General features: G+C 38.5%; 1 protein-coding gene across 2 annotated transcripts; it reads left to right on the top strand.

Moving 5' to 3' along the window:
* Positions 1–137: 137 nt before the first annotated feature.
* Positions 138–27,316, top strand: tasp1 (taspase, threonine aspartase, 1). 2 transcript variants are annotated; one of them, XM_044213242.1, is made up of 14 exons: positions 139–334; positions 980–1,184; positions 1,428–1,495; positions 3,058–3,126; positions 4,272–4,392; positions 5,298–5,382; positions 5,455–5,534; positions 5,691–5,797; positions 8,878–8,997; positions 10,723–10,801; positions 15,976–16,086; positions 17,853–17,960; positions 18,922–18,995; positions 25,942–27,316. In XM_044213242.1, exons 2-14 carry the CDS (start codon positions 1,052–1,054, stop codon positions 26,032–26,034), a joined length of 1,248 nt encoding a protein of 415 aa, XP_044069177.1. In that variant the 5' UTR covers positions 139–334; positions 980–1,051; the 3' UTR covers positions 26,035–27,316. The 2 variants fall into 2 exon arrangements, with proteins under 2 accessions (XP_044069178.1, XP_044069177.1); XM_044213243.1 differs by lacking the exon at positions 8,878–8,997 and having other exon boundaries at positions 138–334.

The following is a 27,316-nucleotide window of genomic DNA, read 5'->3' as shown; positions in this document are numbered from 1 at the left end:
TGTCAGCAGGAAGAAATTAAAAACATTTGCAACTGCATTTTATTCCATTTTTCCTTCCAGTAATATCTAAGTTATATTTTGTGCAGCTTCATCCACGTGTACCAATGTTTGCATCGAACGCACTTCCTTAGCAACGTGTATCTGAACCAGGAAGTACTTTTGTATGCTCTCGCTAACTAGCTGTGGTTAGCACAGAGGAGTAAAAGTGTGTGGCAGCAAAGTTTGTCTCAGTTAGAGTTATGAGTCCAGATACCGTTCATGTGTATTAAACACATGTCAGGTAACGTTGTGGTTAGCAGGCAGGTCTGTCGCTGGTAGGAGAGGAGTGAAAATTGTAAGTTGAGATTGTTTTGTTGTGTGTCGCGAGCTGTTAGCTAACAAGCTAACGAAAACACAAAACTGTTAGCTTGACTTGAAATAACGTTAACGTATATGTTTTTACTGTGATATCCTTCTTTATTTATTAAACAGACTCGTAACATAAACTAAATACCGCTTGTTTAATAACACAAACTTTCAACTGATATGCGTAGCGAAGCCTTAACAACAGGAATTGTTTGGAAAGTTGATAACGTCAACTTAGGTTCACGAGATGGATGATATTTTTTATGTTATGTGCAAGCTTTGATTTGTTGTCTTGTGGATCAAGACTATGAATAGCATGTTTTTAGATACAGCTAGAATATAGATGTTAGTTACATGATTTTTGTACTGGAGTTAGTAGTACTTGAGTAACGTTAAATATAACTGACAGACCACTGACAGTGGTGAAGGGTAACTGAAGTTGATTAGTGTTTAATGTATGTGTTGAAAAGGCTGAGAATGTGCGGATTCATTACTTCAACCACGTAATTAATCATAACCACCATGTTGCTTTGCAAGAGGCTCTTTGCAGCTGTATTGTCCATCAAACACATTAAATCATCTTGTCCTGTATTATCCCTGAATTGTAACGTTTGCATTTCTTTCTCTGTCACAGGTGGGCCATGAAAATTATTTTCTTACCACTGTCTGATAGGCCACGATAGGCTTGTCAAGTTATGCAGGGGTTATGGAAAGTTTAATGAATTCTGCTGAAGAGCAGCAACCCTCCTCTCCTCTGGCCAACTCATGGTCCAAAAAACAGGAATCTAGCAAGAATCAAAAGCCAAAACTTGTTGGTGGATTTGTTTTAGTGCATGCAGGTAAGTGTGCACGCCATTATTAACAAGCAGAATTAAGAACTTATTAGAAAGAAATAGCAAGCAGCACCTCATAATACATAAACATGGTTTATAGTAATGTGGTATTTATAGCACCTACAGGCATTAGTACATCCATCATGAACTGAAACATTAAGTCTCCCAACATAGTTTTCTGCTTTGAGGAGGGCACCTATCATCACTTTATGAATGGTCAAACACTTTTTGCCTCTTATTTCCCTTCAGGAGCAGGATACCATTCTGAATCTAAGGCCAAGGAGTACAAGCATGTGTGCAAAAGAGCCTGCCAGCGAGTAAGTTTAATTTATGGGTATTACTATAGTAAACTGTATTTGTGCAAACAAGCAACATAACCTTGTACTGTTTGTACACACAATCTGTCTTATTCTTAATGGAATGTTAGTAAATGTATTATCTAGGTAATGTGGCACTTCACAGTATTTAATCTGTTAAATACTTTCTGAATAATGGAATAACGGAATAATGGTGCTACACCATTATATTTAAATTTAATTTTAGTGGAAAATATGCATATGTTGGTATTGATAACATCTTAGTACCAAAGAATTCTGCCGAGACCCCTGTATCTACCAGAATTAAATGTTTTTTCTTTATTTGAACTAAAGAATAAGTATGCTTGCATCCATGCAATGAAGTCAACTTATTTAGTCAGTCTAATAGTTTACAATTTGGCTGTGACAACAAATTAGGTATATAAAAGTTGCTAAAAAATACTGTAGTGTGTGTGTGTAAACTTCCCTCTACTACGTTTTTGCACACAAATGTGTTCTGTTCTTGTTCTATCAATGGATCTAATGTTGTCCCTTGTTTTTCTGTTAAACCACTTGACCTGGTACATAATGTTTTGCAAACTTTTATCTTTTTTTTTTAATTCATCTGTATCGGCTTGATCAGTAAGATATTGGGATTTTCTCCTACACTTAGATGTTTGCTCAAGTTTGCTCAGGTTGGATGGGGAGCATCTGTGAACAGCTGTCATTCCATATATCTTCAGCGGGATTCTAATCTGTGTTTTGGCAGTACTACTCAAGCACTTTAATGTTCTTGTTTTGAAGTCATTCCAGTTTTCATTTGGCTGTATTAAGATCATTTTGCTGTTGGAAGGGAAGTCTTTGTTCTTTGGCACTCCAAAGCAGGTTCTTCTCAAGAATATCCTTGTATTTAGTTTCATTCATTGTTCCTTCCATCCTTACAAGTTCCATAAATTCTTACGACTGAAAAACAACCTCATGGTGCTGCCATCACCCTTGCTTTACAATAGAAATGGTGTTAGATGGTGCTGGAGCTGTGCCCAGTTTCCGCTGGATGTAGCACTTTGCATGAAGGCCAAATAGTTCAATTTTAAAAGGAGTCTTTTGCTTTCATGACAGCAGTTATTCATATACCTTGTAACAACTTCTTAGCATGCTGTCTGTGGCATTTTTTGAAATATACACATATACACAGACAACTTAATGTTTCAATCCAGGATCCTCATTGCATGTTTTACGCCTGTCTTTATCCTAGTTTTATCTCCCAGTTTGACCTTTATTATTATTATTACTAGGGGCCAAGGAGTTTAGTTTTCAGTTACGTTTTAGCAGGGTATATAGTTATTCCAGTAAATGCACTGTAGTGTGATTATGTACGGACTAGAAAGCAAAATAGGTCCAATGGAGAAAGTTAAAATAATTAATTTCTGTCCATATCTTATCATAGTGTTACGTAACTGACTTTGATGAATGCAGGTAATGAAAGTACTGTACAAAGGCTGAAATGAGTAATGGGTGTATTTGGTGTTTTGCCTGGAAAGCTGTTGTGCTTTCAGTAAGGTGTCTCTGTCTGTCTTTTCCAGGCTGTGGACCGGCTGAAAGCTGGGGCACTTGCAGTGGAAGCAGTGGCTGCAGCACTGGTTGAACTTGAGGTTGGTTGATTATGATCCAGGTTTGATTATATAAAGCCAGTCTTTATTAACTCTGTACTCTATAACACCCCACGTACATAATGTAGAAGAAAATTATTTTTAGGTCCAGATTGGACTTAAAAAAAACATCCAAAAAACTTTCAGTGAGGATAAGAAACTTAATTTGACATGTGTATGTGTTCATCCAAAATGGCTTTATTCTGCTCCAGTCTCTGATGCATCTACGCACATCCTGTTGGATGATGTAAGGGATGATTTTCCTCAGGGCAGGGTTGGAATAAAGAACAATGACTCTGATGAACTCTCTGCAGCTGCAAAAATGTACAGAGAACTGTGGTGTAGCAAGCCATACACTGTATACATACAAGTCACAGAAAGTTATTCTCACTTTTACCCCTTTGAACAGTTACCATGGTTTGAATGCAGAGAGCCATCATCTGGTTATTATCAAAAAACCTGCTCAAGCATAAGGCATATTACAAGAGATATGAGAAACAAAGAAATAAACTTGTTAAACAAAACAGTCTCCCATATATTAAGTAAGAAATAAGCCAAAGCCAGCAACAAACAAAATAACAAATATTTAAGAAGGACTTTTGTCTTATTGAGCCTTAAGTACATATTAAATATTTCTTACTTGTTACTTACATTACTGACTTATTTGTAAGAAGTAGTTCATACTTGCTGTGACACGTGTAATGTGGCATGCCACTTGTATTTGTAAGTGAAAATGTGACAAAAGCAAAGCTATTTATAACTATATCAACAAAATTCCTGACGAGGAAGGTGATGAAGCACAAAAACCCAGAATGATAATCAGATGATAATAGGGGTTTTCCTTTGATAAAGCAGTTTCAGAGTAGTGTTTTAAAGTATTTAACAAAATTCATCAAGTACATTCAGTAGGGCCATTATGTAGGCTGCTGATTTAAAAAGTCAGAACTGCAGTACATATTGACTCTTGTCTTGTTTGGAAATATTGCCGTTACAGTAGGACTTGGGATCATAAGAAAGAGGGACCCTTTTTGTCTTGGTTAAACTGCAGAAAAAAATGATGACTTTCCTTCAACATATTAGCATTGACAATATGGTTCATCGCAATTATTATGTTATTCTAGACTCTGCATGTTTTTAATTGTTCTCAGGACTCTCCTTTTACAAATGCGGGCATGGGCTCCAACCTTAATTTGTCAGGGGAAATTGAATGTGATGCGAGTATCATGGATGGGAAGTCACTCCATTATGGCGCCGTAGGGGCTATTGGTGGTGAGTTACTACACATGTGTTGATATTTCTGTAATACTGCTATGTTGTTGTGGCCCTGAAGTTCAGTCACCTGGAAGTAATGGCAATGAGTCAAGCCTCTATCTGTAATATGTTTTACTGAGGTACTTTCTACCATTTTTTCTGAGATTACTAGAGGGATTTGGCATCATAAATCCTTACAATGGGGGACCACCCACTTTTTACCTGGAGAACAACCAAGAAATGCTGTTAATATGTACACATCAGTATACTCAGAGAGTTTTCCTTGAAGGCTTTCAACAAAAGCAATTTTTTTTGCAAGAACTGGTGATTTATTCCAGACAACAGCCCAGGGGTGAAAGCTGGCACTTAACATTTAGTCCAAAAGACAGACAGATTGTTTTTATTACTACGCCTGCATCATGTAACAGTTAGCCATATAATTTGTCCATGATGAATGAAACTTTGTTGGCTTGGATATACAATGTATACCTATAATCAGTAAGATGTGTTTAAATAGGCTAAAAGCAACCCAACATTCATAGGTGTTCGTGTAACAATGGCAAAATATGGAAAACGTGCAATACTACAAAGTAAACTCAATGAATACATTGCATGTGAAAATTAACAAAACAAATATTAACAATACACAGAAAGTCAACACAGATATTACAAAAATCAAGACCATATTCAGTTCACCTGTACTATGAAACTTGGCATGCAGAGAAAGACTCACGATTTGGTCTTTTGATGACGCCTCCATTTTTCTTATCTAAAATCCATCATTTTGCCCATATTGATTTGACTAAATAATTACTGTGTTTGCAAAATGTAATCATGAACTGAGTATCTTGATTTGTTTACACTGTAATAAAATTACATTTGAATGAACTGCTAGCCCTGTGATAATTCTGACTTTCCTTCAGGTATTAAGAACCCAGTCTTAGTTGCAAACCGTCTCCTGAGTGAAGCACAGAAAGGGAAACTATCAGCTGGCAGAATACCACCCTGGTGATTATCATTAAGAATTAATGTCATATTAATGTGACTATATCCACTTGTTAATTTTTTTTCTTTTGTCAGCTTTTTAGTGGGGCGAGGAGCACATGATTGGGCAGTCAGCCATGGAATACCACCATGCCCTTCAGAGAAAATGGCTACCAGTGAGTTTTGTTGTACCGAAATATGCTTCATCTAAGAAATGTAGTTTCTGTAGCGGTAAAACTGAACCAAAACAATGCTCAAAACAACCTTTGAAGGGGTTCGTCAACTTACTGTATGTGGATGCATTAGATTGAGATGATTTTTTTCACACACAGAGTTCAGTTTATCTGCATACAAGAGGAACAAGCGAAAGATGGAGCTAGCAGAAAAAATGGACACAGGACATAATCAGACAAAGAAAAGACGACAATCAAGTGAAAATGTGAGTACTATGTTATCAGTTAAAATAAGATAAATAATTTTAATGGCATCAAGTGTATTCTTTCTCAACTGAATCGCTTGAGGCAGAATGGACCCACCCCTTTCTGCTGCTTTTGTAGTAGTGTTCCTCACAGCAAACGTGTTTACTTCGTCCCACAGGTACTATAAGTGGTTGAGATCCGATCAGGGGCATAATTTGTACTAAACAAAATTCTCTGTGCTAGTGGTTGGCAAATAGCAACTTGTGGGCCAAATCTGGCCTTCCAACATTAGACAAGTTTCAGACATCTATTGTTGATAAAACAATAAAAATCCACGTAAATCTCAATGAAGTTAACATGACTGTACCATCTAATCATCAATACCCCCATGTGGAGAGTAAGTGATACTGTGCATGCATGTGGTACTGAAATGAGGTCTAATAATAAAAGATAAAGCTACATCACTTTAATTTATCTCAGAATTATTAAACAAAGTGAAGCTGGGGAGGAGCAAGGGAAACGCCAAGTCATCAGCTAACGCTAGCGCTCGCCTGATATTACTTGGGATGCTAATTTTGGCTGGTGAAAAACAGGCTTAAAACAAAATGTACTTACTAGATAAAATGAACAGCCGAGTCCTTAGTGTCTTTTAGTACAACCGAAAGCTGAACAAGACATTTTTAGGCGACCAAAATGTTACAGTTAACTTTCATGAACTGAAAACACACTGTGAAAGGGTCAGAGTTCTTAGACGAAAACACAGACAGCACCCAAAAACAAGTTCACGGCTAGTAAAGTGTACACAGTGCCATGGATACGCATTGCTACGCCTTTATCCTGATTGCAGATTGTTGTGGTATCGACTTGTCAATCACAAGATAGACACGCCCTAAAACATACCCTGCTTTATTGTCTATTTTACTCTAAATGGGACCATAATTTACAAAATGATCATCATGCTGTATTGAAGAAGACTTGAAACTAGCGATTGAGACCATAAACTCTTTAGGAAACCATTTACTGAGGTAATTAATCAAGTGAGAAGTAGGGTAATTTTCTCATAGACTTCTATACAATCAAACTTCTTTTTACAACCAGTGGCGTTGCCCCCTGCAGGCCATAAGAAAGAATGCAGGTTAGCTTCACTTTTCAGACCCGGAGGCCATGTCCACTTCTTTTATACAGTCATCTTTTAACCCATTTATACATGGGTTTTCCCCAGTAAAAAATATTAGAGTCATGCCTTACCCAAAATTCAACATAATGTGGCTGCATGACTTGGTCTATTGAGGCTACTATTAGTGATGAAATTGGTGTGGTCCTTAATTCAGTTTTATCATGCTTGCAGCCCACTCCGCAGATCAGCAGTTATGCATGGGCATATATGACATCAAACTGAATTTTAAAAAAAGGGAGGAAACATCAAGTCGAATATGGTATTTTATGCAAGAAAGGAATATAACGAGTCTCCACAACTAAGACGTCAAGATATATTCTGCCAGTTATGATCTCACATTCACAGTGTCATCAAACGAAATGGCATTACCAGCTTGCACAGAGGGTTCTAACAAACAATTAAAGTGTTGGCAAGGGTTAGTGCAAAGTTTCAGTGCCCTGAGCAGCACAACTGGAGAGTGGCCTGATGATGAGCTGGGTTGAAAGCAGTTGAGGGCTGACTCATTCTGCTCTAAAGTCACTAGCAGTTGCAGCAGCACAGAAGAGGGTGGCAGAGTTTATCTTGGTTAGGAGGTGAATTGTGTTAAATGGAGTAAAACGTGTAAACGCAGCCTTATATGCTTCATTGGACCTGTTTTTAAACAGTAATATAGTTTATTTAGTTCAATTACATCAATCCTCAATATTAATGATATATCCATAAAAAGAAAGACTAACAACTAAGATGGACTGTTTGTTGACTCAGGCATGTTCAAGTGATATATGATTAAATGATTGATTTTTGTGTCAAATGGGTAGTTAGCCTAATGAGAATTTAAGGTTTGAGTTGCCCTCTGTTGTCATTCATCTCTTACGTGTTTACACAGAACTGCTTGGCCTATTAAAGATTAATATGTGAATCTTTGGTGCAGTTAAGCTTCCACTGATTTGGACATAACTGAAACTCAGACTGACTGTTCACATGCATGCCATGTTCAGAGTTTTAGGGTATTTTACAGGAATTTGGCATCATTCTGTTTATAATTTTTACTTTGACATTGACATATAAAGTCAATTAACAGGAAATAACCTCTTTTGTATCAAAAATGGCTATTAGAGACATGTGGGTTCAACAAAAAGCGTTATTGCAGCAAGTCTGGTTTTAATTTTCATACACAATGTTCTTTTTATGCCTTTTTTTTGCCAAGCAATAAAATCTTTCCATTCTTTTTTTTTTCCAGTGCAATATAGGCACCTGTCTCATGATGGTGTGTGGTTGTGGTGTTGTTTAGGAAAATCTAACACATATCAGTATAATTCCAAGGATGCCCTTAAATTTTACAGTCATTATTTACTATGGATTTTTTTCATTTAAGGACACTGATAAGAAATGACAGGATGGTCTTTGCAGCATTTCGAAATAGCTGGCTCTGGTTCTTTTTGGCCTCAAAAGCCCAGAGACAGGGCTGATTTAGGAGAGCATAAGACAGATGAGAAACGCTGTTGCCTTTTGTTACTTTGCCTTTTTAGTCCAGGGTTCAATGAAGATCTTCAGTTTCTGGTAGGTGTGGAGCTCTGATCATGTATCATAATGCCATTTTGCACATTTACCCTGTAGAACTCTATTCATCATGCAGTCTGAGCCATGATGGTTCACAGACAAATCACTTCCAAAGCAAACTGCAATCAGGAAGAAAAACAGTTGATTGAAATCACAATAGCACATTTTTAATCAAATATGAAGGGCAAGGAAGAGTGACTCATAAATTCATGCAGTACATTGTTAATTTTGGAAATGTACTTAGTCAAAGATGATGAATGTTTGGATTTGTCCTCCTTTATGTTACTTGAAATTCTCTCTCAAGAACAGTTCTCATTTGAAAATGTCCATTTGTGTTGATTTGTTTTTTCTGTTCATGTCACTCCTCTTCTTACTGTGATGTAGGAAAATGGTTCAGGGTGCCTTGACACAGTGGGAGCTGTTGTGGTAGACCTGGAAGGGAATGTAGCTGCAGCGGTGTCCAGTGGAGGCCTGGCCATGAAACATCCCGGCAGGGTTGGCCAGGTAGTCAGGCCCTCCTCTCCTTCTTTAAATAATACATTTTATGTAACTTAAGTAAAAATTGAACCAGACCTTTATTTGAAACAATAATGTGTTCAATGTGTTCTTTTTTTAGTGAAATATTTTAGTACCATAATGTATAATTTCTAATTTGTTCTGTAAACATATTGCCTATACAGTACTGTATTTAGAGAACAAAATTATTAGTTTACCCCTACATATAGTTTGTGTCAAATTATAATGATATGCTGCTAGGAATAATAGCAGTTGAAAAATAATAAACAGGTTTTTCCCTCCCTAAATTATCTGAATCTAAGGTAAGCTGTCTATCGACAGCCTAAACCAAGTTGAAAAAAAACCTGACTTTGATTAAATGACTTTATATAATATGAGATGGTTTGCTTGTAGTAAGAAACCCACAGATAATTATTACCCAACTCTACAGGTCTACAGAGATTTCTAACCCCTTTTAGCTGATGGTTTTGGTTTTACAACCCACACGTTTTCTGTATGATGCAGGCTCACAGTTCATAAGACCTGTTTTCTGCACACAAATGCTGAAAATTTTAGGTAGCAGCAGGTACCAAACCCACAGTATGCTGCCTGCCCAGCACCAAATAGCAGACAGAAGTTAGTGACTATCTAGTGAAGAGAGTAGAACATCTAGCTGCTAAAGACTCAAATATTTTTTCTCAGGATTTGGTGGAAACCAAAACAGAGCTAAAAATTGTCTATTGGACTTACGGGGGAAATCCACATCAAAAGCAAGATGTGAGCACATAAGCGCTACGGCGATGTTCAGTCCATTCAATCCGCACTGACTCCGACCTCCGTATGACTGTCTCCTTCCTTAGAACCAGGAAGAAGAACCTTGATCAACTATTACAGATACCGCTGATAAGTTCACAGCTTGTAATAATATAATAATATATTTCGATTCACTAAGTGCACCAGATGAAAAATGAATAGGCTCTGATTGTAAATAAACAGGGTCCTGGGTGGGTGTGGATTGATACGTTTGATTAAATGGAAGCGTATCTATTCCATGAGACGGGCAAGTGACATACGTCAGAAACGCTTTTTATGTGGATTGCCACTCCTCAAGTGGCCAGAAACGCAATGCCAATGGAAAGATTATGTCTGCTGGATGTGTAAACAGGCAATTTCTTGCCAACACATTAACCACTAACAACTTAATAAGGTAATAATGCGCCATGGCTGTGTGTTTTGGAGTTTTTATGCCCTCTAGTTGCCAAAAATGTACTTTTACATTTATCAGTGCAGCTTTAAAAAGTCTGAAAGCAGCAGTTAAGAGTTGGTAGTAAGCAGCTGTTACCAAAAAAGCCTCCCAACTTTCTGATCCCCTTCCTTTGTTTCTACCTTTGCTCTGCTAATCTGACATTGCTGCTGTCTGATGTAATTAATAGAGCTAAACATTAGCTTCATAACGCAGATAGACATTAACAGCAACTTAACAATGGGGGCTGAACAGAATGAATGAATCAGTAGGTGCGGTTAATGATGTGGAAATGTAAATTAGGCTGAAATGACCATCCCAGCCTGTAGTGTTTTAAATTTTAAATTATTTTAATTGGCCATGCCTTACTCAAAGTTATTATTTGAGAATTTATGATATTTTTTTGTAATTCCTCAACAGAAATATTAAAACTAAAACAACAGCAAAACTCCTTTGCATCTAAAATGTCCTCTTTTCCTCTCTCTTCTCAGGCTGCTCATTACGGATGTGGCTGCTGGGCTGAAAATGCCTGTAATATGAACCCTTACTCTATAGCAGTGAGTACCTCAGGTATAACACAGCACACTCTCTACAACCTACTTCGCAGTTGTGTATATGTGTGTGTTTGCGTGCATGTGTGTGTAACTTTTCCTCTCATCGTTAATGTTTACCACTAGCCTGCCTTTTTGTTTTGGAAATGATATGAATCAGAAACAGATATTTGATGTGAGGCCTTTTATTTAGCCTCAGTGAGTCAAGCTTCAAAAAGCCTGATAATACTTTCCGATGACCTCCAGCCATTCCTGCCGAGGGATTCTCATCAGTCACTTCCTCAGCTGATTGAGTCATCAGTCTCCGCTCTTTGTTAGTCAGCTGCATGCCAGGTGCATTGCAAAGCTCTTTGGATTTGCAATGACATTTGACATGGGACACCTGCTGTAGATATGATAGAGGGAGAACTGCTGGGAGTGCAGCAGAAAGATGGTAAATTTGCAAACTTCAAGTGCAGTTATCTCGATTCAGGTCATAACTTTGCTGGTATAAATGAATTTTGTCTTACAAAATTCATGTCGCCTTACAAATGTATTTAATGTTTATGTTTATGGTTAAAAATAAGAATTATGCATGCTCATAGGCAAATCTGCTGACCATCAACAGTTTTTGTTAAATATGTATTATTTATGTTTTATGGTATTTTAAAATAATTAAGCTTATGGTACAGCATCACATGTAGTAGTAGTGATGCTACTGGGTTTTCATTTTGCATGTGAGCTACCAATATGATGAACCTTAAGTAATTAAATCTAAATCTAATTCAAACTGAAAACACAATTTTTTAAAACTAAATATATACATTTAAACTCCTGTTCTGTTTTTGCTGCAGTAAACAGATTATTTCCTTGGAAAAGACAGGTTCATAATATGCTTCGGCTAATACAAAGTGAAACACAACAAGGAAAAAACTTTTATTGAACATTGGAAATGTTATCTCTAAATGCAACAAAATTCTGTTATTCATCATACTGTAGATCTGCATTTAGATGCTATTTAGACAGCTCTGGCTACCTTAGATGCTTTCATATCACATTTATCACACAGAACAATGCTGTTAAAACAGATATTCAATGACAGAAAGATTGCAAAGACTGCATTAGATAAATAGGCCACTGCAACACTGAGTATTTGCTCATACATTTTAGTCTTTTATCAGCCTTATGAAAATGACCTACAAATGTCTAGATAAATTACTAATAAATACAGCAGACAATTAAGCACATTTTGACGATATTTTTAACTTTCAACTCTGCCTTTGAGACTTTTGACACTTCTAGATAAAATATAAATGATAAAAATGCTTCCAATGAATTCATCCCAGAATTGTCTGAACAGCAAAGCAGGTCATTTGAGTAGCTGATTTTGTAATAAATGAAAAACAGAAATTTAATGGTGCTTAAAGATAGCAACATGTAGACTAGGCACAGCAATAGGGTGGATGATGTCAACCGACTTTATAGCGGTACGAATAAAGTACTGCTTTTACATTTTCAGCATCGCTGTAACAGACAAGATTTTAATCTTAATGCTACAAGACCAATATCCATCCAGTAATGTGTCTTGTATTTTAAATGAATGTCAATAATTATAGCGCAGAACAGTTTGAACTGAAACATGATGCAGAGTAATGACAGGGTGGTGTCAGATGATTGGACTGAAATCTTCTGACACCATTGGGAAGTATTTTGGTCTGTGCTAATGCAATGCTATAAGCACCGTACAGAAGATATCTCAAAACCTGCAAAAAGACATATATTTAAAGGTAAAAAAGAACTATCTGTATAAAGAACTATGACTAAAAAGCACTAAGGGGTAAGTGAGAAATATGTAATGTTTTTCCGTGTGATTTGGACAAACTGCCCTTTTAAAATCTTTGGCCTTACTGAGTGTATATGTGTGACAGTAGGTCTGGAAAAAACAATGTGCGTTCCCCACCTACTTTTATTGTAGTCAGTTGCAACTCACCTTTCTCTCAGCCTCAGGTGGGTGGAATGACAAGTGTAACGATGATGGAGAGAAGGGCAAGGCTACACACAAACTCGAGGGGAAGAAAAAAGACAATGTGTTTGTATGGACTAAACCCTAGCCTTTATTGCACCAACATGTCTAGTGAAAAGCTGCTACAAGAGCAGAGACCTGGTGAATTTTGTAATTAAAAAATGCTTCAGCCTTTACAAGTCTGTATGTAGATAAATGATAGCAGCCACCTTCCTGCTTCCGCACATCCTCCACTGCCAGCACACACTGTAGCAGGGAGGGTATCTCCTGAAGCACTGGCTCTTTAGGGTTTAAACTTCAAAACCAAGTTGCATTCTTCTTGAACATATTTCTACAACGTATACAGCCATGCTTTTCTGTTTCCAAAAATGAGAGTGCATGCCTCTTTAAGCTGAAAGCAGCATTGCTGATTGTGAGCCGTATGGTTTTGAATGTGAGGTAGAGAGGCTATGTTAGCCTTCTTTAAGATGTGTAGAAGTCTGCGACATAGCTTCTGGGGAACATTAAAATCTTTTGATGTGGGTCTGTAGCCTAATGCATCTCAGTGCAGACGAGCTGATTTGATCAGACAGGCTGAAGCTTGAGTCATATGTACTTGGACGACTGAGATGGCCAGCATTTTGCACTGCTAAAGCTTGTCTGAATGTATGATCCCCAGCGATCAGTGAAAAATTTAGGATAGTATAACAACAGAAACAGTTATTTTATACAAAAAATTCTTAGGACTTTGTACTGTAATCATAACCACCGTTCTGAAAGGTCCAATATAGTATCTGCTAGGCCCAAAAAAAATAATTCTATATTGATTGATTTAATTGATCTTTCCTGTATTTATTACATTAAATAGGCAGTATAAGACTCCTATCTTGGTAATAGTCTACTGTTCATCAATTATCCCAGTAGTTGAAGTGTAGATGTTTGCTCTGTATGTATTTTCACCTCATCCTCTTTTCCTATATTGTGGCTTTGCATTTGATGTTACCAAAAAAAAAGCTTTCCTTATGGGTATACTGAGCATAATGTGAGTTCCAGTACAACGCCTGTTTTTAATTTCCTAACATGAAAGGTATTCCCATCAAAAGAAACAGAAAAACATTTTCAGTGTGACACGAGGAGTATGATCCTCACCCTATATGTCACTCTTTCTTCCATTCACCTCACCACCACCTTGCCCATCCACCCCCACCTCCCACCCCCTCCATTCTAGTCTGTTTTGCAATATGCAGCTCATGTGGGTCTTTGATTTATATGTGTTGACTGCTTTGCCTGGCCTTTACTTTGCTGTGGCCAGTGAGACAACAGCTCATGAACTTCTCTGTTTACTCTTGCTTCTGTTGGCTGTCAAATACTGCGTCTCCGTTTGTTGGCCTTTTTTATTTTTTTACATTTCTCTTCTGTTGAGTTGCTGCTTTAGTCTGGGCTTCTTGCTGCAGTTCCAGTTCAACGGTGTTTGTGCTTCCATAATATCCAGTTCCCCTGGGACAGAGCGGTTTATGGTAAACACATTACACAAGGCGCAGTACCTGGCTAATCCGACGTTCTGCTCTCGTTAAAAAAGAACTTCAAATTGCTCCAGGCATCTGGTCTCCACAGTTACTGACCTGCTTTCAGTTTTGTTGTAGTTACCTGATATTTTATGGGGCCTTCATTTGTGTTTACAGAAACAACAAGGCTATATTCTTAAGTCTTTATGGGTTTTCACAGGAGCATTTGCCAGATGTGTTTTGTTTTCACTTTTTTAGATTTTTTGTCTTTTTCCTGAGTGCGGGCAGACATTTAAGAAATATCATATTGTAATCATACAGCATGCATTTAATATCCGGCTTTTCCTTAGCAACAACAAGGCATTGATTTTAATGTTGGTCCTGTAAGCACTAAGTAGCATATTATCTAAGATATAAGTACACCTGCTAAGTTTTGACTTGGAAGTGGTAGAGGGTAAGGTGAGACATTTGTACAGGTTGCCCATGCTTTTTATGGTTCCTGGTTTGCTTAAATTCTTAACAAAATGCTTTGTTTCTCTCCATGGACTTTTCTATATACCACATGCTGCATAACTGAAGAGCAGCAGACAGATTCAGGTGCTAATGGAAGTCAACTGAAGCACACCCTGCTGGCATTAATTCAGAGGATTATGTTTTAGCATGAATAAAATGCTGACACACACCTTTTACAACACACAACTTCTATACTGCAGTTTTGTTTCTGTGGACTATAAGAAAAGTGTGTCACAGCCTTCATAGATAAAATTGGTAGTTTTACATTTGGCATGCAGTCACTTATGTCCATCTACACTGTGTCATGTCTTAACTCCACACTGTTAGTCAGTGGTCTAATAAAATAGTTTCTTCTTTGTTTACCCCATATTTAAATTAATAATATTTTGGGAGTTTGGCCATTTAAGCCTAAATGGGAAAATCATGTTTCTAAAAATACATATTATGGTAACATGTAAATTTAAAACCTATTGATGCGTAAATGTGTAATGGTGATACATGTTGCAAGTATGCGTGCACATACTGCAGTCATGCAGTGAGCCAGCTAGAGTTTACAGAAGTGGAATTAACACTGGCCGGTTGCTGTTTCAAATTCCCAGACCAGCTGGGAATCTGGGCAGGGAAAATTGAATGAGAAACACAAACCACCCTTCAGCAATTACTGTCAGTGTGCCCTTGAGCAAGGCAGCTGTACTTGGCAGCCCCTAGGTGCTGTCATCTGTACCTGAAATAATCAAGCTTAAAGCCATCACACTGCTGAAAACATGCTAAAATGACTGCAGTAGCACTAAATCTTTTGTATGAGCTGAAAAGGCCAATACTTTAATTTTGCAGTATTTTCCATTATGTAACTTAATAACTAGATATATTGAAAAAAATGTGATCTTTTGAACAAGTTTTGAATATCAAAGCATAGTATTACAAATGGTAATCAGGAAATACTCATACATACTGATCTCTTCAAAATTCACTTAAACTTCAAGATGTGAATTATCAAGATTTGATTAATACCATACACAGCTAATGTTTTAAAAGGCGTAAGTGGTTTGTACTACATGTGCTACAACTCTCTCAAAGTTAACTCACTGGAGACCTTGTGCAGTTCTGATTGGATGCATGCATTCTTGCAACAAAGAAATGAGTTAATACAAGTTAATGATACAGGTTCAGCTGTGTCTGTGTGTCTTTTGCCAGGCTGTGGAGAGCATCTGATTCGCACCATGCTGGCACGGGAATGCTCTGCTGCCATGCAGTCTGAAGATGCCCACCAAGCACTGCTGGAGGCTATGCAAAACAAGTTCATCAGTGAGTCACCCACATGCAGCCTGAATCCCACTACTTTCCATACACACAGATTTGTCGGCCAAGAACATGTTTGCGAGAAACACAACTATGCACGGAGAGAATTAAACTAACAAACAGATGTTGCATAACATAAGGAATGAGCTAACAACTGGAAACACTGAAAATAATAGAATCAGAGGAGAGGCAACTTTTGATTTATGGATTATTTTCACTATTTAAACAGTGCCTTCAAATGTTCCACACATCATAGCTGACAGCCACAGATTATTTTGGAAGACTTAATTGTTCTGTTGAAAGTTCATGTGAAGATGTAATTTTTTTTGCCATATTCTCAGAAGTGGTCAGTTTTAGAAAGTCTTGTTAACTGTGTGTGCTGCGCCTGTGAATGACCACTGGGATAGCTCAGAGAAGACAGAGCAGAGGAAGAAAGGACATGTGGAAACATGTGGTGGTTTCTGGCTTGTTTTGGCCTCATTTAGAAGTCCACCCCAGTTTGGCTTTGTCATGGACATCTGTAACACCAAGACATTTGGACGGGCTGGATGAAGTCAATTTGAAGTTAATTCTTCTGTTGTTTCCTTTCAAGATGCACATTAAGTTAAACAAAGCTCCATAAATCCTGCCTTAGCAAGAGCAATGATGACAGTGTCTGTGATGTTGAGGCCTCTCACTCAGCTTCTCTGATACATCTGTCAGGTTCTCTAAATAGAATATCTTTAATGACAACACCATGAGTTTTTTTTTTAGATCTTTTTGTGTAGTACATTAACTCTTATTGTATAGATACACCAGCCAAACACCCACACATACACACAGAAATATCCACATTGTCCACATATTTTAATCCTATTAATTTATTCTTCTTTTATTGTTATGGGTACAATAATGGTGAACATTAAGTCAATAATTGAACTGTTCTCATGTATAAAATGTAGAACAAATACCAAGATTTTATGTGAATGTTGTCCAAGCTACGCTAAAAAAAGTGTTTTACAGAGTGAAGGGAACATTACAACATGGGAAGAAAATTGGTGTGAAATGCAACAAAGAAACAATGGCATGTAGACACAACAATATTTTCATCAAATGCAACAATTGGTCCTGTTTTTCTTGTACTTGCTGTGTTGAGACATTTCAAGACACCAAAAGCTGTTTTTAGTTTGTTCTTTTCCAAAAGAAGCCTTATTTTCTTTTATTGCCCCACTCTAATCAGCTAATCCAAGTTGTTTTTGTATACACAACACCTCATTCAAGTTTGCCTCTTGAAGTCTTTTGAAGGGAGTAAGAAAGGTTCTCATTCCACATAATTGATTTTTTAAAGGTAAGCTCAAAGGTCTTTATGTAGGAGTTATGTAGCTGGATGTTTTTCTTAAAATTAAATATTGTGTTACAGGAGTGTATACAGTGTGGGGAGTTACAGATCACATTACCTGTCATTAACCTATATGCTAAAACTGCCCATACAAATGGAGTGAAATATTTTTTTATTGAACTAAATAAAATAAATACATGAGGGCAGAATGACTGCTTGCAGTTGTTTAACTTGGCCAGAAAGGCAAACAACTTGAATGGAAGGATTTTTTTCTCTTCGATCACTGTAATTTGATTAAAAGGGCTATGTTTTGTCTAGTCTTTTCATGTGTTATCCTTGGTTCGATGTGTTGGGGTGGAGAACAAAAAGTATACAAGATACTTTATTGATTGAGGAGTTAACATGTTTATGCCTTGTGTAGTCATCTTGTGTGGTGTTTTCTTTGTGTGTCCAGGCTCACCCTTTCTGGCCAGTGAAGATCGTGTTTTGGGTGGAGTAATTGTCTTGCGCTGCTGCAGATGTGTGGAAGCTCCACCATCTCAAAATATTCAGGGTATACTGGGTAAGGCAATAATCATTTCAAGTCTGATCACACTCAAACCTCCACGCCGCAACTTACAGTAAGCAAAGATTTGGCTGTTAATATTTTAAAATCCATCATCAGATAGAGGGGGAGGAGGCACTGTGGCTTTCCTGGCGGGTGGTCTGTGTTTTAACTTGCACAATCAGGCTCTGGTTTCACACCCTTCATCTCAGATTCAAACGGAGACCTCCCACTATGGAATCAACTGCTAATCTTCAGATAAGTGGAGGCCCTCTGAATGCTGCCCAGTTTGGCTGATTGTATTGGTGGATCTGGTTTTTCTACCTTGAGCTTCTGAGAATGATCCTTCCTTTCACAAAATACCATCATGGAATATGACTTAAAATTAGTTCTGTCCAAAGTTTAGGCCATATGACTTACTGCTGGGTTTCAGTGTTGCCCTTTGCACTTTGTGTTGATTTGAACATGATAACCAATGGATGAGTTCAAGTTCACAAAATGTTCCAATGTATCACTTACTCAGTGATATACAGGCCCTCTTTGATGCTGTTTATGGACCGTAGCCCTTGTGCAGAGTGTGGACTACCTCAGTTTACTGTGGACTGCAAAGGGCTCTGTGTTGATTTACAAGATTAAAAAGTATGTCAACCACATCTTTTGCGTGCTGTAATTGAATTTCTGCTCTCACAAGTTCTAACTTCCTCTGCAGTTATGTCACAAGTAATATATTTTCATGATAATGGGCAGCTGAGTCACCTGCCAAACTTTTTTCCTCTGGCAGATGGAAAGACTGTTGATTTTTGTTAATTTTGAAAAATTGAAGTTTAGTTTAGTAACAGTCTGTTCTCTCCCCACGCCCTTGCTCTGTCCCCATGCTCTTTTTATTTATATTATTACATTTATATAATCCTGTATTTATGTTAATGTATTTTCTCCTGTTCACTCTGTGATTAACCTTTTTATATTTGTATTTTCACAGTGGAGTTCCTATGGAGTCACACCACAGAGAGCATGTGTGTTGGCTACATGTCTGCCCAAGATAGCAAAGCAAAGGTGAGCTTCCCAATTAGCTTGCAAAATGTCTTGCAAGTTTGAATACACTTAGGTTATAAAGGAATATAACCATCCTTGCCTCATTAACACAACTTTAAGACAGTACAATAATGGACGTAGGCTCATATTATTTCATAAAATGTACTGTATAATGCATATGCATCACTGACCAGTGTCAGTGGCTTGAAAATGAATCTTTTCTTTTCGTAATTTATGGGCACTAGTTTGTCTCCTTTTTTGACTTGCAGTTAGAGCCATAGATTTGACTATTATGAATATTGTTTTACAACATATTTTCCAGGATGGATAATGTTAATTAAAAACAGAATTAAAAAAACTCTGTGGCAGATTTGTAAACTCTACCAGACTGCAGACATATAATTCTGAATGCAGGAAATGAAGTGTGTTTTAGCCAGACTCTTGCTTGTTGTTTGACAATTCCTCCTGAGAAATGACTCAATTTGTCGTATTAGGGTGCATGATCTATGGGTCAGCTCACCTGTCTTGGCCAATAAATGTCATTTTTATCTGGACCAGTGTCAACTGTGATTGATATACTATCGATTTGATATGTGAATGAAGAATATATTGGTTGTCGTTTTTGTATTTTCACAACAGTAAGAGTGAACTGGGAGGAAACTTGGGGAGCATGCTGGGCACAATCTCAAAAGAGGGATTTTACTTTAATGCTCTGGGTGTCTTTTTTCTCTTCTGCACATAGTAAACCTCGGAAGCAGCAATTCAGATGACACAAAACAGGACCGTTAACATCTGTTTTCCTCCTGACATGTATCTAACATGTAGCATGTTGATAAAAAAGAAAGAAAGAAGATATTCGTTACCATAATTGATTTATTTAATAGCCAGTTTTGTGGTAATTGTTGATTTCAACTTGGTTCTAATCTTGGTTAATAGCACAAGTCAGAGTTTATACTCACTGCTGATGTGTTGCGCTTGTGGTGAATTGGGATTATGACTTAGTCATTTTTTATTCACCTATTACATAAGACAGATAGCTGTCTGTGTCCTTCTCCTTCACCTGCATTTTTCCTCCTAATTTGGAATGCCAAATTCCTGATAAACTGCAAGGCTTGTTCCTGCTAACTCCACTGTAGACCCGGGAAGAGTATATACCATAGAGACAAGTGTCTCCCACGATACACAGGGTGTAGCTGCTGCTTTTCACCTGCCAGCGATGGGCTTTACTATCAGATCCCACTCCTCATTCCCAACCAGTAGGAGTTCCTAGTGTAGCAACAAGTACATAATCCCTCATTGACTTCCCTCCTGCAAACACTGAAGGTTTTTGTGTCACTGGAAGGCACAACCAAGGCAAACCCCAGTTCCCTGTGATCGTATGCAAGAATTCTGCCCCTGCACCACCTGTGCTTGCTATCTTGTTTGGTATTTAGTCTGCTGGTGACCTTGAAGAAGTCTTTGCAGAACTCTTTTAAGTACACATGATATTTATAATTTTGTGGAAAAATAGATGACTACATCATGAATATTTGAGGTTGGCTCTGTGATCCTCCTCCAGGACCTTAACTTACTGAAAATCATTAGCGAAACTAACGTACATAAGTTGTGTGACTTGAATCAGTTCTGTGGCTTCGCAAGCAACAGGGCCTAATGCTAAATGGAGTCTTAGCTCAGACTGATTTGTTTGGCTAATGTTTCTCTGTCACTCTGTATAAAAAGAGGGCACTGTTGTTCAAGCCTGGTTCACATTTCAAAGTGTTTGCCCTCTGTCCTGCGCCCCACCCCCTCACCCGTCCTTTTCTCTGTCTCTTGGCCTATCTCTCTCGTCACTCCCCCTCTCTGGCCCTACCTGGTCCTAAAGTACCATAAAGTTTACTGAAAGTCATGCACCACTGGGGATATCAGTATCATATCTGCATATTTGTCAAATGTGCTCTGTGTATTGGGCTTCGTGGTGGAATGTGAGCTTGCAAGCTCCCCTTTCACGCCTGTGCCAACGTAAAGAGGTGAGCAAAACACAGTGAACTGTGTTCAGGGGCACTTTCACCAAACATTGCTTTTGGGAGGCATTAAATTTAACATCTTGTGACTGGTGAAGCAGAAGATGTAATATAAACTAACTACTAACTAGACATTATGGACTGACAATGAGTCAGAAAAGGAAATGTGCTCTTCCACTATTCCACAATTTTTCCTTTTGCCACAGTGACTCAAGTGGCTCTATCCACATACTTTGAAGTAGTGCAAAGAACTAAGGCAACAGCAAGCTTTAGCACTTGCAGGCTGTCCCTTAAAATTGAAACTGCAGAAACATCCTCAGTCTGGGCACCACAGAAGCATTAAGGAACCCATCTTTAAAATCTGATGTGGTGAACCAGCCACTCAGAATCACTTCATTAATATATGCATGGAAAATGTTCTTTATAAATTGAATGTGTTTAGTGGATGCAGATCCAGGAATATCATATGTCAGTAGTGGTTTCTGGATCTCCTGGGAAATGATATCCACTTCCTCTCGATGGGGCATTGGTCACACAGTGATATTGGAGAGTGCAGCCAAGAACACAGCTGCTCCGCCAAACCTCACATTGCTGTATCAGAGACTGAGCAGCTAGTTGTGGGGCCAAGGCTACAAAGCTCCCATGTGCCTCTGTGGCTCTCACCATCTTTATACCAGAGAAGCTGGCTGTTCTGTGCTTCATGGCTCCACACTTGGTGCAAAACAAGGTTTTACCTGTTGCTCCCCAGCTGGGCCTATAGTTTCCCTCCACTCACTGACAACATATAATCCATTGAAGGGATGCCATAGGAGAGCATCTGTTTTCTCTCCAATCTGGTGAAGTTTCATAAAACAGAGATGAGAACCTTAATGCGACCAGACTCCATTCACGGTGTCTGTTGTCTGTCAACTCTAGAAAGTGGTCTGTATGCCATTGAGTCCCAGGAGGTGGCACCTTCATGTCCATGGCCTTGATGGCAGACGTCAAAACTGTGGGGAAGTTCTGCCTCATCGACAGAGTAGAAAAGACTGGCAGAAGTGCACATTGTAGATCCTGTAGAGATAGTGTTATCTGCAATCCTCCTGAAAAGGGTCAAGTCTTTGCCATCTTGGCATCTTGCACTGCAGCAAAACAGGCAATACATAACAAGTTCTTCCAATGAAGACTTTTTTGACTGTGTTGTCATAAATACTTGCTGAAGAAAGGACTAGTTTTCCCATTGCATTTTGATAGGTTGCCTGAATAATTCATCCTGATTTAAGCACTTGTAAATTTTCAGTGCATTGCCTATAGAGCCAGAGCCATCCACAGCCTCAGCTGCTATTCTACAGACATTCCTCCCATTCCTATTAGCATCCCACCGGGCATTTCTAACCGGCCAGTCAGAGTCGATCTTCCACTGCTTTTCTGTGATAAGAACATGAAAGAGCTGATTCACAGTAGCAGGAGTATTTAGGACAGAGGTCAGACGGGATTTATATTGTAGCAAGTCTACTTCTCTTTTCACAGTTTTTAAATCTGGGATTTGTATGTATATTTTTTTTCTGACAAACGACAGTGTCATAAACCCAGGAGAACAGTGAAGCATCTATAACTCAGTCCAAAATGTGTTGGATGTCAGGCCAGTTAAGACACTGTGCTGGCTCCTCCTCTGAGCTGACTGTTCAATCAGATGGGAAAGTTGAGTCTGTATCGTAATCCTTTTGACGTTGGACTGTAAAATAGCTATAAAGCAGCAGTGCTGGAAAGGGTAAGCATCTGGTTTTATTCAATCGCTCACCTGTGTTTTCACTGGATAGGACATCAGAACATCAAGCCATGTTTTACAGAGCTACACAAAGCTGCATGGACAGGCCAGTGGTGGCACTTCTGAAACAGTTAGACTTTTGTTTTATTGCTTGTCATGATTTGACAGATGAAAGCGAAGTGAAGGATCCACAGCAGCAGCTCCATGGCTCAATTCCCTCCTCCTGGACATCATTACCACTGTAAAGCTTTTGCTGCTCATATTGTGTAAGGCTAGAGAAGATCAAATAGCATGCCCATCAGGCCTCCTGGTTATTGTCTGCTTTGTATATTACATGACAAATGTCTTTTATTATGGCGCATTTTGTTTTTATTATCCATCTCGCGTGGAGAATAAATAGCATATGATTGTTTTTTGGTTTTTTTTATTCTAAAAGAAAAGAATGTGAACCACAAAACAAAAACAACGGCATAGTCATAGAGCTAAATTTATCCTTTGGCCTACACTGTGGTGTTAATGTGTGGCTTTTCTAGCTCCTAAACACATTCATATCATGAAAGAATGTTGTTTTTCTAACAGATACAATGGAACTGTGTTTTTCACGTTATGTTTTGACTCAGCCGTAGTCCTGTCATGTGGTCACTTCAGTCACTGGGTATCAAGCTGACAACAGGCTCACTGTAGATTTGCGTAGCTTCATTTTTTTTCTGCCTATCTAACCCAGCTGTCATATAGTTCATAATACATTTCTTTGCTCCTCTTTCAACCCCACTGACTTTATAATTAGTTTACGCTGCTTCTGTAAACATGGATTCCACCACAAGAATTAATTAAACAAGTAAACTGTATGAGTACAGTAACTATATGAGTTATGATACATTGTGAAGGAGATGTTGCGATGGACAACACACCCAACAGACAATCTTAAAATCAGTATAAATCGGTATTCGAATAGTGAGATCATGTTTGATAACTCTTTGGCCACCATCACCCATTTGAATACCCAAAAAGTTTCTTTTTAAGTAACTGCCCTCTTATTAGGACTAGCACAACAAGGTCTCAGGGCGCCCCGGGAGCACACCTGGTAGAACGCATACCACGTATTACGGAGTCCTTACCGCAGCGGCCCGGGCTTTGCTGCGGTAAGGTAATTACTCACTTGTTTGGTTTAGTAAGCCTTTTACTCTTCCTGCTTACTCGCTCATGTTTATTGAAACAAAAATTAAGGGCTTAACATATTGCGCCAGGTTGCATGTGAGGGTGAGGGTAAGGATGCATTGGTGTCATTGTCAGACACTGTTTTCTTAGAAAAATATATGAAGTCATACAGCTAGCCGCTAATTGTGCCCAGTAGTGTATTTCCAGCTGTGTATTCAATGTGGTAGGAATTTAAAAGAACATTGCAAAGCTCTTTCCCTCTGACATGCAAACATCAAAAGGAAAACATTTAGCATGTCACCATTGGTTGATTATGACTCAGCTATGGACCTTCACTCAAAACAATTTAACCAAGGCCTTTTTTAACCTCATCTTTACAAGATGAAGGGGAGAAGATGAACCCAGAAAGGATTCCTGGAGGCATAATAGCCCCTGAGAGTGTTGCCATGTGTGCATGGCCTTGTCTGGCTGTTGTCCCTTTGTAGTGACAGTTGCCCTCTGGGTGCCAGGGGCCATAGTCCAGGCCTACACAAAAAGATGTCCAGTAGAGATGAAGGCTCCTGCGACTGGAGGAGTGATGTCAGGCCAATTCAGTGGTCTGGTCAATAAGTGGATGGACTCCCACAAGGCTGGAGCCAGTGTTACCCTCGGTGGAAAGAGAGAGGGGGGAAGGAGGATGACAGCCATTATTGGCACTGGGAGAGAGTCGGTCACCTTTGATCCCCCAGTTGAAGTATCACTCCTGTCTTAACAGCTGTGTTTGTCTCTTCCCTCCTCCTCTTACTCCTCTCTGTTCAAACATAAAACACTAGCAGTCTGTCCACTTTACCCACTTGGCATCGGACTTCAGGGGTACATGTTAATGATGCAACAGTAGTAGTCCTGAAATTGCTGGTTGCATTGTATTTATCACCCTCCAGAAGAACTATGGGGACTCCATGGTTCTTCCGGGGGGACCTTAACTGTTGGCAACAACATAGAAACCTAAAAGAGGATTTTGTCAGAGGAATAGCCTGCCTGATCAGAACCTGAACTGTAGTTTCTTATTGGACGTCCTGTACTGGCCGTGGACTGTGCTTGAAACCATGTTTGAAGGTTGTTCACAAGTGTTCCAGGACACCTCAGACCAAAAATTCATGTTTTTGTAGTTGTACTGTCAAATCTCCTTCGGGTGTAAGTTAGCACAAGGAACTTCAATTTTTGAACTGCAAAAGTTAGAGAGTAGACAGACCTCAGCAGAGACTCTACACAACAGGCCTCCTTGTTTCTATGTAACTTACTGGTGGTCTTATAGAGGCAGGTGCATCATGGGTACAGGAAAGGTAATCCATGGGCCATGCTTATGCATTTAACCCTCAACTATACACTAACTATTTGAAATGCGATTGTTATACATCTTTTCTGTTAATGCAGAAAGCCACAGGTAACATTTTTCTATGCATACAGTAGTAGTGTAAGGCTGTGTTTAGCCAGCATTAGTACTGCAACAAGAAACACAGCCTCCTTGTTCATTTCAATGAGACCACTATGTTGGCACAGGGAGAGTTCCAATGCAGAGACCTGTAGCAAAAGAAAAAGCTAAACCTGGCTCAATGTAATACGCCATTCAGCAATACACTGCATTGGCTAATTAAATATGTGCAAACGCCCATCCCCGGTACAATACTTTGGAATGTGAACAGTATAACTTTACCATTAGATTGCCAAGATGGAGAATTAAATTATTGTTGTTGTGATAACTTTTCATAAAATCCTTTCTCATAGTGTTATAAACCACTGTGTAGTGCATCTGATAAGCCTTACATCTGATGCATGTATTTCTCAAACTGGACTTCCTTGGTTGTAATTTATCTTCTCTTTGGTACCTGTAGCAACACATCTACACCATTGCTGGTCCTTTATACATATTGCTATTTTCAGTTTTAATGCCCGGTAACAAAGTTAATAATACATACATACATACATACATACATACATACATCATCTTTTAATGTTTGCTCCACTTATGATGTAAAAATCAGAAATTTTGATGATTTTTTGTGTCTTCTTTTGTTGCCTGCAGACACACATATCCAGATTACCACCTGGGACTGTTCCTGGACAGTGTTTGGCCATCGAAGGAGGCGTGTGTCGACTGACGAGTGTAGTGGAGTGAGCCGCATTCGTCCTCCTACTAGGCTTCTTCAGCAATACTCCAATACAACCCTTCCACCCACCCACAAACACACACGCACACACACCGCTCTCACCTCCCCACCACCTTTGTGATGCCAGAAGTAATAAGCTTTAGCTGTTGTAACAGGTGCCCAGGAAGGAGGGAGGGGTATTAGCTTCTACTTAGTGCACTTACAGTACTTCCCTTTGCCCCTGTCTGCCTCCAGTATGTACTCTATGCCAATTTACCCCCCCCCCCAAGCTCTCCAGTGACACCTGGATTAGACTTGATGCACCATTGCCTTGATGCACCATTTTTTCTTTGTTACTCTTTTCTGACTAAAAGTGGCACCCTTCCTTTTGTATATAAGCTATGATTTAGGAAAACAGGGTGGATGTTCATGTTGTTTTGTATTGCTGAACAGATGTGACTATTTTCAAACGTTTAGGAATTTCAAATGCAAGACCTTATTTTGTTCTTAAAATACTTTCCAAGGTAAAAAAAAAAAAAGATGTCAGATTGCACCTTGTGGAAAGCCTGCTACTCAAGATAATTGTTATGAATGAAGCATTTATAGCTGTGAGAGTTGAACAGTGATGATAAAAGCTATTTACAATGTTAACATTTACAATGTTAATACAAATTAACTTCCATGTACTCGTACACACATATTGTTATTAATCCTCCAGCATATTGTATAATGTAGCATAATGTGCATCATGATGAATTTTATAACCATTTCAACCATAGAATGCTTTGCTTTGATTGTTTTAAAATGTGAATACATAGCTAATGCATGTACAAAATCTACAGTAAGCCACTTTTATTCTCTGACAGATGTAGAGTCGATCAAGAAGCAGGAAGCTATGCACTTCCAGAGTGATGCTGATACATATATATATAGTGCTCAGGTAGCAGCATTTGACCCCACCGCCAAACATGACTGTTAGTCCTCATTTAAAAATCACAATTTATATTTCTATAGTCACATTGACAGAGACATGTATTTTCTTGCAAAAAAAAAGGACAGCTAAAAACTCATTTGTATGCATCAAGCCCACGAAATGGTGCTGTTGAGATTTGTTCTTGAAAGGGTCTAAATTGATACTTCAGTTTCACTCAGTTACTACTAAGAATTCCAGTCTCAACAAACCCATAATTGAGCTTGTTTATTCTTTACTTGAAAATGCAACTAATATAAAATGGTATAAGCTATTGAAATGGTAATATGTGCACAGCTCTCTACAGTGCTCAAAAAGTAAATAAAATTTATGTTGCTACA

Source organism: Siniperca chuatsi, linkage group LG11, assembly GCF_020085105.1.
Source record: "Siniperca chuatsi isolate FFG_IHB_CAS linkage group LG11, ASM2008510v1, whole genome shotgun sequence".
NCBI lineage: Eukaryota > Metazoa > Chordata > Actinopteri > Centrarchiformes > Sinipercidae > Siniperca > Siniperca chuatsi.
This window is presented reverse-complemented; position numbering and strand designations above follow the sequence as displayed.

Excerpts from the sequence above, each read along its gene's own strand:
- tasp1 (XM_044213242.1), top strand. The coding sequence starts at position 1,052 with ATGGAAAGTTTAATGAATTCTGCTGAAGAGCAGCAACCCTCCTCTCCT. Across the intron at positions 5,535-5,690 it reads TTCAGAGAAAATGGCTACCA|AGTTCAGTTTATCTGCATAC; the intron begins GTGAGTTTTGTT and ends TTTCACACACAG. Across the intron at positions 17,961-18,921 it reads AAATATTCAGGGTATACTGG|TGGAGTTCCTATGGAGTCAC; the intron begins GTAAGGCAATAA and ends GTATTTTCACAG.